Source organism: Setaria viridis, chromosome 2 (assembly GCF_005286985.2).
Source record: "Setaria viridis chromosome 2, Setaria_viridis_v4.0, whole genome shotgun sequence".
NCBI classification, from domain to species: Eukaryota; Viridiplantae; Streptophyta; class Magnoliopsida; order Poales; family Poaceae; genus Setaria; species Setaria viridis.
The window spans coordinates 14,326,048-14,339,457 of NC_048264.2; the positions used below are offsets into that span (position 1 = coordinate 14,326,048).

General features: G+C 40.9%; 1 protein-coding gene across 1 annotated transcript; it reads left to right on the forward strand.

Annotated features, from left to right (window-relative positions):
• Positions 1–807: 807 nt before the first annotated feature.
• On the forward strand, positions 808–3,959 carry LOC117846176 (uncharacterized). Its single transcript, XM_072291946.1, has 5 exons — positions 808–2,624; positions 2,719–2,799; positions 2,882–2,969; positions 3,097–3,430; positions 3,735–3,959. Exons 1-4 carry the CDS (start codon positions 2,547–2,549, stop codon positions 3,168–3,170), a joined length of 321 nt encoding a protein of 106 aa, XP_072148047.1. The 5' UTR covers positions 808–2,546; the 3' UTR covers positions 3,171–3,430; positions 3,735–3,959.
• Positions 3,960–13,410: the final 9,451 nt, after the last annotated feature.

Here is a 13,410-nt window from a genome sequence, read left to right on the forward strand (position 1 = left end):
TAAGCCTTAACTTCCGGCGCATCGCTGTTGTTTCGTTTAGATTTATTCATCAGTTATCGATATCAACTAGATTCATAGGTTTTTACCTGTTTTCCTAGTTTTTATCACCAGATATCCCGCTAGGAATCGGTAGTATCGGCTTTCATTATTTTCTGTCGTTAAATCTGTTGCCGATTAGATCTTTTCCTAGTGCTGTTTTCATAAGCTTTGTACCGATTGCTTTAGTATTTTTTCTGTCTACAAGGCTACAGGGATCGTGCTGTCTTGTAGCCGATTTCATTATCATAGTAAATCGGCCGATTTGCCGATAAACTTCCCTCAATCGGAAACTTAGCCGATCGTAGTTTCTGAATTTGACACGTGTTCTTCCTTGCCAATCAACAGGTCAGATTGGCTGGCACGCCGCGCGAACCGCACCAGGGCATTCACCCGAACAGGAGCTAAGCAGATTCTCCCAGGTCGTGTGTCGGTCGCTGGGATTCGGTTGACCGATTTCTAGCGCCAACAGTCATATTTAGAGATAATTATAGGACAAGCAAGGAATAATCATAGCAATCAAGGGGTGGCTATCCAACCATGTTTCAGCGGTAAAATAATATGCAATTTGTAAAACAGGACAACAGGTTGTGTTTGAAAATTTAGGATAAATATGCATCAAAGGGTGAGATTGGACTTGCAGTCCTCAAAGCCTTCCGGGAGTTCTTGCTCACGGTGCTAGTCCTCGGGCTCAGGCTCGCGGTCAAACTCCTCCTCGGGTACTCCGCGACCTACGGCACACACAATCGAGCACACAATAAATAGAAGAAAATAAGATTTTTCCCGTTGAGCTTCAAACAGAGAACGCGAACGGAAAATAGAAGGAATGAGTATTTTCATGAAATTTGGATATGACTCAGCGGAGGTATATTGGAGGATGACGTGGTCGAATTTGGGATTAATTCGAGGAAGATTGGTGCATGAAATGATGAGATAACCGTGTATTTAGGGGTTAAAACAAGGCCTTGGACTAATCTGCGAGAAATCAGGGATCTATTTGCAAATACTTTTGGGAGGTGGAAGGGCATATCTGTGAGAAGAGTATGAGAGAGGTAGGAGGGTTATTTCGCGAATAGAGAGAAGTAGGGGTTCAGATCAAAATTTGGGGGGGTTCTTCTTCTTCCTTTGAACCGTGACTTGGAGAGGAACGAGGAGGGGAAATCCGGTGGGAGCGGGAGCCTTTTCTATTTTTTTTTATCTCATTTCTCAAATTGCAAGTGACCAAAACTGCCCTACAGGGCACGGTAGCCTCCTCTTCTGTTCATAACACTTGCATATAGTCCATCTAAGTAGTATTTTAATACATCTTGACAAATTGGCATCACAAGTAGACACATGGACTATTACTCTAGTTCAAGTTCCATTTTAACATTTTAACTAATGTTGGTATAGTGCCCTCTTGTTTGGACAATTGTGTTCACACACAGGCTCATGATGTGCAAGCTGGCGCATATCTGGCACTTGTTTGTTTCTTTTCACCTAATTCACAGCTTGTCTTCTTTCATATTCTCCTTGCTTTTGTTTTTAAGTTGGGTTGCAGCAACTAGAAAAACTCAAGTTTACTTGAGAGCTTGAGGCCAGTGTCAGTCAGTGGTGGAATTGTACCACTTATGCAACTTTGAATCTCTCCATAGAGTAATAGGCATGGAAATATGATTCGGTGTCAAATTTTCTGTGCTTACGAAAAGCTAGGGTGTCATGGCCGCTGAGTCAATATGATGGCAAGGCCTGCACCCAGTTTTTGAAGCCATTTATGCAATAGAAGCAATGCGCAATTTGTTAAAGTGAACATCACCGCTGCACTTAATGATGCTGATCTCCATGATTGACCCAGAGACTGAAAAGGAGTCCAGCTCTCAAATTGAACGAGGCCAATAAAATCCTGTGCATAATATTTGCAATACTGTGCTATAAGACTTATGTATGGATTCCAGTAAAATACCGGTACTCTATTCCATAAGAGTCCTTCCAGCCCATGCAATGGCTTAGCTGAACTAGCGAACAAGAATCTCTGTTATATTCCAAAACGTGGATTCTTTTGGTGATATAAGTTTTATGAGAACTCAATCGGTCTTGGTCACATTAAAAATTATTGATCTGTTTGATAAACAATTGGAATGTGGTCTATTTGAATTTTTTTAGCTTGACTCAAATTTAACAGTTTGGCCAACTATTTTGACCTAATTTGAAATGCAACCAAAATGTTTCATGTAAAATGTCTATATGTTACTACACCTCTCTTGGAAAAAAAATTAGCAAATTAATGTTTGGTATAGGCGCATTCCTCGACCCCACCTCCAGTTGAAGCTTTGCGCCATCCGGTATCTTGATCCAGCTCAGAGTGAGAGGATATTACTCGAATGTGGCATTGATGACGGTCTCATTGTCCAAGAGGTATATATTATTTAGTTTTGTGTAATCACTTTATTTATGTTGTTTTTATGTGTGTTTTCATAGGGTTGCTGATTCTCATGTAAATTATTGGTTAATAACAGGTATCTAGTGGATCAATGGCTGAAAAGAATGGAATTAGAGTTGGGGATGTTATTGAAAGTCTGGATGGAAACTGTATTACTTCTCTGGTTGAGGTGTGCCACAGGTTCCATAGGTTTTTATAAAATTGAGTAAAAAGAAATTATGTTCTTATGGCATTATGTTTTTTGTGCCTTTGCTTGTTATCAGTTGGAAATAATGTTGCTGCACTTGTCTCAACAACACCTTGATAGAAGAAATAATAATGATGATTCTGAAATTGATGTTGAGGTAATTACTTTTATGCTTTTTAGTTGGGTCATTTGCTCAATGTTTGTTTCTCACACCCTAATATAATATGTTCACTTTTCAGCTTGGCATATTTCGCACACGCATACGCAAGCGAAGGACCATAAAAATGACACTGAAGTTAACAGATGAGGGAGAAGAAGTTGTTAGAGGTCCTATATCTTTCCTTAAATTTAATATCATGCAAATATGTTAATGGTGCTGAGAGGATATAGATATACTAATATAATTGTAAATCTTTGCTGTACAATCTCTTCTAAACAGACATTTCTACTGTAGGTTATTACACTATTACTGCTCATAATGCAATTTCTTCCTTGGTGCCACCTGATAAAGTGGATCAAGGCAAGTGATATTTTATTGTGTTTGCATACCATATTTGATATCAATGTGGATTAGCTGCGATGGTTAATGTCCTGCAAGTGTTTTGTGCAATGATGGTTCTTTAGGCATGTTCCTGTTTTTTTATCTCATTTGGAAAGGTAGGTTTTCTTTCATATCCCTACTTCGTATTTTGCCTTTAATTATTGCAATTTTTTTTGGTCTAGGTTATGTTGATATCGATGCTTGTTCTGCTTAGGTATGCACTCACCCAAGCTGCTGCCTGCTATAGGTAATGGTCATTTGTTTCTTTGCTATCATGAATCGTATGGGCTCTTATATGTGAGTGTGAGTGTTGGTTATATTTGGTTATATTTCTATATTTTATGATGACTGCACTGTGCAGCATGCACTTTTCTTTAACGTTTCATTTCCATTGCCATCACAGATGAGGTAGTTAACAGAGGACTGTTAGCATGTGGGTAATAAGTAGGCACATGGAAGTAACATGTTTTCATATCAGTCTTCAAATTTTCTGGACTATGATTATGTCATCGAAAATGGAGCATGAGTTAATATTTTATAATTCTTTCCAGGTTAAAAGTTCACATGTTCTCTGAAAGCACTGGTTCTCTCCCGCTCTGGAAGCATGGTTACTCATCCTTGTGAAGCTATGTAAATATATGTATGCAATCCTCTAGTGATTAACTTATTACGCGAATCAGGTCGACTCATGCTGCTATTTGTTAACTAAGTGATGAATTTCAACTGTATTATACCTGGACAAGAAATTGTTGTGAAGATGCAGTTTATGCCCTGAATCTTGGGGATGTGTCATGGGTGCTCCCCTTTGCAAGACTAATTCCTGCAATGTCGATTTAATATACCAGTTGAGTTGTTTTTGACTGATTTTTACTTTCCTACAACGAGATCGGCTGCTTGCTGTCTATCCTTACTAGCTAAAAAGTGGTCAATATCAGCGATATATGTTTCGATTCAAACGATATGTTTCAATTCAAACGGTAGAATGTCATTTAGAGTGGCATACAATTTTATTTTCCACCGTCAAATACAAAAAGGCACTACTAGGAGAATGTCCATGGAGTAGCATAACTTGTGTTTGTGAAGAGCAATGGACAAACTGTGTGTTTGAAACAATCTCTTTACAAAGAGCTAGCTCATTTCTCCCTCCTCTCGCCCATGTACATAAAGGGAAAAAATATGTAACGCCCCAAAATTAGACTAACGTTCCACGTTCAATTTAGAAAATGCATGGTTTATGATTACAAATCTTAGTTGTTTGCATGACTTTAGAATGCCTAATAGAGCAAGATACGCTGTATATGTTGGAAAGCGTAAAAGGGTTCTAGTTTGATTTGGAGTTAGAATAATTGAGACAAAATGTTGACTTTTTGAACATTAGCTCGGATGGATGATCGGGGACTGTAGATACATAGAGCTTGTCAAAGGCATTCCATTTTATCTCGTATGCATTACATTCGGAGTTAAGATCATAGTGTTTTAGTATATCAAAGTTTGGATGGATGAGATGGCTCAAAGAACAAAAATAGAAAACATAATCTACTGTGACTTCCCCCACCTCTCTCCCACACTGCCCCCTAATGCCCCCCTCTCCCTCTCCCTCGCGTTCCCTTCCTCTCACGAATAGGAGAAAGACATCCTCTCTCCTCTTCCTGCTGCCGCTCCAAGATCAGGGAGAAAGTAGGGGAAAGAAGGGGGAAAAATGAGAAAATAGACTCAGGAGAACATGAAGATCAAGAATATGTGCACATTCAATATTTTCCCCATCTTTGAATCGTTGCTCTTCAAGGGGAAACCTTAGGTGAGACCCCAAGGACGTCCCTCCCCCTCTTTTGGATGAGATTTAGGGCATGCAATTAGCCTTTTTGTTGGATTAGTGGGAGGTTTAGACTTTGATCTTGTAATTAGTCTATGCAGGATGACACTTTTGGCAATTTCAATTCATCATCAAATTTGACAATGGTACAACACGAATTAATTTTTCTACCTGTAGAATTAATTTTTTGCCACATGGTTTAAGAAATATTGCAGTTTAAAGATAGCTGACTTATTCGGATGAGTTTTTGAACAATAACAGATTTATTCAATTTTAAGGCACCTTAGAGGCCAAATCAGTTATTTAAATGAATACCATAATTTTAGAGTTTTTATCAAGCTTTCCATATTGGTATAGAGCATAATTTTCAGTTTGCTAGAAGTCCAGATATGAAATTCTAAAGTGGATTTTTAGCACTCGAGGCTTGTACAATGATTAGTTAATCCTAGTTATTTTTACTGCAAATAGCTATATAAATTTATGGAGAATATAGTTGTGCATTTTATGGTAAAGTTTCATAATTTTTGGATGAGTGGTTTAGTAGATATCAAGGTTTTACCACTGACTGTCAGAATCGAAGACATATTCTATAGTCTGAATTGAACTGAAGATTAGGACAATTTACTTTTTGCATAAAAATAGTTTGACTAGTGAAAGTCGTAGTCTTTTTTTTTAGTTTCTGAAAATGTATTCATTTACTCTAATTGCATTAATTTGTGAATTAAAAGATTAAAAAAAAGAAGCGTTGCTGCTTTTGTAGGATGGTTGTGGCTTTGATTATTTGTACTTTCTTGCATGTTTAACGGTTCCGACATAGGAGTGATATGCCTATTGCTTATATATGTTTGCTTGAGTGCATATACGTACTTAGTTGATGGTGCTAAACAGATGGTATTTCTCTGTATCATGTCTAGTCATGTTGGCATCATTGCTTTGAGGCAAGTAAACATATATACAGTGGTTTTGCTGCAGAAACCATAAAGTTAACCTCAACCGGGTAGATTGCTCAGTCTAAACACCGACAATGACTACATCAGTGGGTAGAGACGTGAGCTCGCCACCGGCGAGCTCTCTGGCGACGGTGACTACACTGCCTTACTCACCTCGACTACGCGCACACACTAGGGGTGTTCCTGGGGTGGATTGGCTAGCGATGGCGGCGAACGGCGGAGCGCGGCGGTGCTAGGATTCGTGGCGGCGCACGGCTCAACGATGATGACTCAATGACCATGAGCTAGATCAGGAGCTTTGCCTTGACCTAAAACACTCGGCGCTCTTCCAAACCAGAGCTCCCGTAGCCAGAGAAAGTAGCTCAACTACGGCAGCCATGGCAGAGCCGCGCACGGTGGCGCAAGAGCTTCGGCCAACCTGGCTGTGATCCAGGCAACCAAGCAAGCGCTACACCATCTACAGTTCACGCGTGACACACCCTAACACTCAGACAACGACCAAAACCCCAGCAGCATAGAGCTCCAAGGCAATGGCCTTACAAAAAATAGAGGGGTTGGCGCACTTGAGGAAGACGGTGGCAAGAAGGTGTTGTGGTGGAAGGGGCTGGACGGTGACTGGTGGAACGGATTCAGGATGTCAAGGCAACTGTGCTGGCGGAGGGAAACAGGCGGTGGTGGTCGGACGGCAGCGGAAATCATCGGCGACAGAGGCGCGGTGAAAAAACTGGGCGGCAGCGGTGAAACGGATAACCACGGCGGGAGGGAGCGGTACTTATACAATTTTTTACCGCCTCCTCGTCGGTCACCTCCTTCTTGCGTGTCTGCTTCACCCCGCACGCATCGCCGGCGCGTGGCACAGCGAAACCGCCCCTGACCATCGGCGGCAAGCAGCTGCGTGGCAGCGCCTTTGCTCTGTTCTTCCCCCTTGCTCCGATTCCGCCCAAAGTACAAACCAAATTTGCACCAAACTTTCAATTCAAACTCTACAATCTCCTTTAATCAAACTTGTGGAAGATCCACGGAACTTCATTCAATAGATTTGCATCTTGGGCAAAGGATCACTCTATCCCTTGAATCGAAGCCCCAAAAATTTGCCCAAGCACTATCTGTCAGTGTTCGATTGAACATGCCATTTAGTTTTGTCAGTTAAGTTTCGAAACAGCACATTGTTTCATCTTGGAGCTCCAATTTAAATATCCAAACCAACTTTTCCTTATCCAAGAGCTACTGTCATTTGTTACCCACAGATTCTACATCCCATTTTGCATGTTATTGTCCAACCTTCTTTTGTAGAAATTTTCTAAACTTTGAGCCAAATTTGGCCAGTTATCACTATTTTCAGAGTTGAAATGGCAAGTGACATTCAGTTTGTCAGTAACACCAAGACAGGAAGAACTTTCCATCTTTGAACTTCAATTAAATTATGAATCCCTTGATTCCTTTGATCAACAACTGAGCCAAGATGCTCACTGGATATCCAAGTTCATTTGTTGTCTAAAAAGATCCAAAGTTTATATATCAAAGCTCCCAGAAATGAGGCTCAAAGTTGACTACTTGGCAAAATTTTCAGACTTTGGAAATTTTTTGGATTTTGAACAGTATCCCAAGTCAACCAAGTCAACAACTTTGTCTATGTATTTGAGATACTTATGACTTGAATTTGATTCCCAACTTGATTCCACTGAATTCCAAACACTTTCAACTTATGATTCCATGTTGGATTCAAATTTTTCCAAATTCGACTATTTATTTGAATTTTTGGTCGAATTTCATCCAAATTTGAACTTGACTCATAATACCTTAATTTACTCCAAATTTCATTATTATCATCTTGATGAACTCTTTAAGTCCCAAAACCACTTGGTGTTACATGGGGCGGGCGGACGGCGGGGCGGCGGCGCATGGCCCGATGTCGTTCGGGTACTGTCAGGCTCATGCACGGCGCTTTGCCGCGGCAGAGAGAAGCTAGCGGGTTGGGGCCGGGGCGAGGAGGGTGCTAGGCCACGCGCGCGAAATGCAGCGATGGCGACGGATCGAGACGGACTGCGGTGTGTGGCAGCGCGCGAGGGGAGGCTAGGGAGGGCGTTGGGGGTGCTGAGGCGCGCATAGGCAAGGGGCAAAGAAGATGTCGAGCAGGACGACGCAGACGAGGCGGGCCGACGGCGGTGGTGACGACGGGACGACGGCCAGAAATCGGAGGAGATGAGGTGGGGGAGAAGGGGGCGGAGCTTATAGACCCCCTAGTCCCGAGTTGAATTTGCAACCAGGACTAAAAGGGTGCTTTTCGCACAGGAGATGAAAAAGCTTCCTTTAGTCCCGGTTGATATTACCAATCGGGACTAAAGGCCCCCCTTTTTCATTTCCCACTAGTTTTGTAGTTTTAATTTATTTATGTTTTAAGTTATTTTGTATTGGTGTTGTTAAAGAAAACTAAAAACTTTACATATTTTGAACATGCAAAAATATATTAAATTAGCAAGTATATTTAAAATAAGTTTGAATCAGCCATTAATTCTATATTAGTTGATTAATTTTCTAAAATAATTATTTTAATGCATCACTATCATCAACAAACTCTTCAATTAAATAATTTTAACACGCAAAAATGCAATTGATGTATGTGAACATTGTTTATATTGATCTAATAAAGGTTCACAATAAAGCATTACAATATAATTCAAAGGTTCTGATGGCCATAGAGCATTACATAAAGGTGCATCATATTTAGTAACATTAAAAAACTTCTTGTTGACCAAAGTTCCTGGTCATGATCGTGACGTAAGCACAAAGTCTCTTGTTTGGCTAGCATGATGCTTGGGTCAACTTCAACAGCGAATGGAGGCATGCCATCAAACTGATCATAATCATCTGACTGGTTTGTTTTATCCTTGACTCCCACAATTTTTTCTTTTACTTGGAAGAACTATGTGGCACTTTGGCTCCCATGATTTTTCTTTATCTTCTGAATTTTTCTTGGGTTTGCTACACATGTACTTCACATAGAAAACCTGATGCACAACATTAGCAAGGACAAATGCTTTATCCTTGTATCCAGTCTTGGTCTGGTCCACTATTGTCATTCCATACTAATCTTTTGTTACACTACCTCCAGTTAGCTTCACCCATTGACAATGAAACAAAAATCGACGATGGTCCATATACACGACCTTCCTATAGTGTTTCAAATTCATGCTGTCTGTGTTGTCTAAACAATGGGTGTAGGCCTGATATCCCTTCTTTGTCTATCCTAAAATGTTACTCAAGGCAGGCCAATCATTGATGGTTATGAACAACAATGCTCATAGGTCAAAGCTCTCTTGTTTATCCCCATGCCACACACGTACAGTTTCTTCCTTCCAGAGCAGTAAAAGTTCATCAACCAATAGTCTTAGGTACACATCAATGTCGTTGTCGGGTTGTTTTAGACCTTGGATAAGAATCAGCATCATAATGAACTTATGCTTCATGCACAACTAAGAAGGAAGGTTGAACATTAATAGGGTCACAAGTCAAATACTATAAGCACTACTCAACTCACCGATTGGATTGAATCCATCAGTATTTAGACCAAACCTTATGTTCCTTGCATCACTTTCAAAGTCTGGGAATGCTCTATCAATTGATCTCCACTAGGCCCCATTCACGGGGTGTCTAAGCATCTCATCTTGTTTACGTTCTTCTTTGTACCATCGCATCAACTTAGCATTCACCTTATTTATGAACAAACGATTCAAACATGGCATTATAGGGAAATATCACATCACCTTTAGGGAAACTCTCTTCTTGGGAGGCTGCCCCTTAACATCACCAAGATCATCTCGCTTGATCTTATACCGCAGTGCTCTGCACATAGGACAAGCATCCAATTTCTTGTATTCATCACCACAATAGAGGATACAATCATTAGGGCATGCGTGTATCTTTTGAACCTCCAATCCCAGAGGGCAAACAATCTGTTTAGCTTCATATGTTGTGGACAACAATTCATTATTCTCGGGAAGCGTGTTCTTTACAATTTTCAATGTCCCCTAAAATACCTTTTTAGACACGCCATTTTTTGCCTTTCATTGCAGCTTGTGGTACCCAATTTTTTATGCCCCTACTTGCAATCTGGGTATAACAATTTTTTATGATCATCTATCATATGCAACAATTTTTTTGTGGTATCAAGTTTTTTATACCCAGTTTCGCAGTCTTTCTATGCATCCCGTAGCACCTGACCAAGATCATCAATAGGGCCATCTTCTGCAAACTCTTCGTCATCAGCCTCGCCCATTGTAGTATCTGCAAAAGTTTAGCCTACAGCCCAGTCCAGAATGTTGTTATCATCCTCCTCTTCTTCGTCGTCTTCCATTATACCCCTCTTTCGCCATGCTTGGCCCAAACCAAATAGTTAGATATGAAATCATATCTAAACAAGTGGCTGTGAAGAGTCCCCTCGAAAAAGTAAAAGACAGAAGCCGAAGACCAAGAAGCTGATGACACCAAGATCGGATAGCTGATGAAAAATACCCAAGAAATATTCCTCCGGAGCAATAAACTGAGATTATGATCATTTTAGTTCCCCCGTTGCATCGCTATCACCATCAAGCGGCTGATTATTAATTCTAACAATATCAGACAAACATATTTGTTTCCCCTTGTATATATTTTCTCTAGGAGGCCGACGAAAAATCCCAGCGAAGAGCAAGAGCGGCCAACAGCTCCACAATAAATACTACGCAATCGGCCCTGCTTATTCTCTGCCTCTTCCGTTGATCACAAGACCATCTTAAAAGAACGCGTAACTAATGAAGATGTCCCATCGCCTGCAATATTTACTTTCATCGGCTGTCCATCATTAGTGGGATTGTTAGCAGGATGGATGCCGCCTCTCTCTGATCGCCTGCTAGTATATTACTATATATCAGCTCTGTCGGTTCTTGATAAGGGCTAACAATAGTCGTATATTCCGCAGCCGATACACTGAAAAGCCATCGTATTCGCTCGGCAATGGCAACCGAGATTGAACTGCTCCTGCCGACGCATATTCTGGAAACCATTGACAACTTGCTCAACCTGTATCTTCTTCTTATCAGAAAGTTTGTCGATGGTCATTGAAATCTCCAGACTCAGGTCTGCTTCCTTAGACATTGTAGAGAATTTTTTGGTGTGTCCCAACGTAGAGCCGGCTGATATATCTTTCCTAGAGGCGACGGATGCACAGCTATTTTCTCAACCCAATCATTACTTCGATAAGTTCCTTTTTGAGTAGTTGGCTTGATAGGTGCACATGGAATCCCTCCGAAATCTGGGACACCATGATAACCAGGAGGCCAGGAGGCATCCTTGAAGAATAATATAATTTAATGGGAGCTACTTGATTTGGCGATCTGTATTCGTCATTGGAAATAATTTCCTGAATCTCGCACTGTTCGTCCTGAGAAAGCTTATCTGGGATCACCGGCTTAAAAACTCCCTTAAAATTATCCCAAAATTTTATTTAGCAGAAAAAAAATATTACCTCCAACAGCTTCCCCATCCTTCCCGTAAAAATACTGGGATGCTAAAACCACCTCCGTCATCCGAAGACCTAAAACACCTCCGTCATCTACTCAACTCCAGTGCAGGCTCTAGATCGACTCCCGTAGGTGCGCGCGTACCGGTTAATTTGACTTGCAATTGACAGAGGAAATGTAAAATTCATGAGCCGATAAGCGGCGGAACCTTTGAGCTCATAGGTAGGCATTTTTTGAATAAACACAGTTAAGATATGTTCAATATAATCATGGAGCGTAAATAAATAGAAGCATTAATGGCATGTGCCTTTGGCTATATGAGCCGATAGGCTAAGAAAAATCATTATAACACAACAGCCACAAAAGGGAGCCCTTGTTAACCACGCGCTTATCAGATAAGCTGACAGATCTAGCCAATGTCCTTATAAGTGTATTGAACTCAGATAAGATAACATCAATGTGAGGGCATTGGCATCAATCTACTAACTGAAAAGATTAGAACATAGCAACAAGGATCAGCTGATGCTAACTTTACGCAAATTCGATATATTAATAGATCTTAATTAATGTCTTGATGAGTCTATTGAATTTAGACAAGGCAACATGAATGAGAGGGCATTAATCTCGATATGACAATATAAAAGACTAGAGCACAATCACCAAAGACCTCTTGCCTACCGCTTGCAAACGGATTAAGGTAACAAAATCTAATCAATGTCATGACCGTGTAATTAAACTTAGACAAGGTAACACGGTGAGAGGGCATTAACTTCGACCCATTAATTTTAATAGACAAGCTCGTGGCAGCAAGGCTTCGTACACACCCCTATTGGCTCAATGACGTTATCATGCTTCTGTGAGATACAGATAAGACTGGTCTGAAACATCGGCTCTCAACAGTGGCGTGTTGACGTTAAGGGCCAGACGGTTAGAAATACGAGGGGTAGGGGTAAACATCTATCCGTTCTAGCGTATGTAAAACAAGAAAGGCATGCAAGATCTACCAGCCGATACAATTTGATAACTGCGAACATTTAGACAAGGCAAGGGAGTTAATGAAGACAACCTAACCAGATCTAAGTCGTTCAATAACTAGGAGCAACGTCAAATAAACTCGTTGGGAAACTACATTACTCCTACTCCTAAGGGTTGGTGATGTGGCGCTGAAAAATTGTATTGATTGATCGAGAGATAACCTTACAATTGGCCGCGTGATCTTACACCAAAACAGTTCGGACTCTACCTTACAAACCAAATAAACTTCCTAAACATACACTCCTTAATTAACAAGCAAATCTAATTATAGATACGGAACAATTGGCCATGGTACTTCTACTTGCGTCTCTAGGAAACTTGTCGTGCATCAAACGACCATCCATCCTTTCCTTAATTACTCTTGTATATGCATGTACTGGCCCTCCGTTCTAGACTTCTAGTACCAAGGCCGGTCACCCCAGGAGGTCGCCATCATCCTCGGCAGCTTGTGGCATCCCGGGAGCTTCGTAGTATCGGCCGTTGACGGGAGCGCCATCTTGCCATCCTCGGCAATGTCATGGGGCCTGTTTAGTCCCTCCAACATTCCAACTTTGGCACTATGTAAAAAGAAGGTTCTCCATCACATCAAACTTGCGGTACATGCATGAAGTACTAAATGTAGACGAAATCAAAAACTAATTGTACAGTTTTATTGTACTTTGCGAGACAAATCTTTTGAGCCTAATTAGTTAATGTTTGGACAATAATTCACAAATACAAACGAAATGCTACAGTTACGTATTTATGGTAAAATTCCAACTTTACCACTCCCAAATTGGAAACTAAACAAGATCATGGTGTCGCCCTTGCCACCGGTCCTGAGGACGACCTCAACGTGCCCGCACAGATCTTCATCTTCCTCTTTTGTAGGATTTTATCGGCCATAATCCTGTGGCAACACCAGTTGCCCTCGCTCCCAGTCAAAGGAATA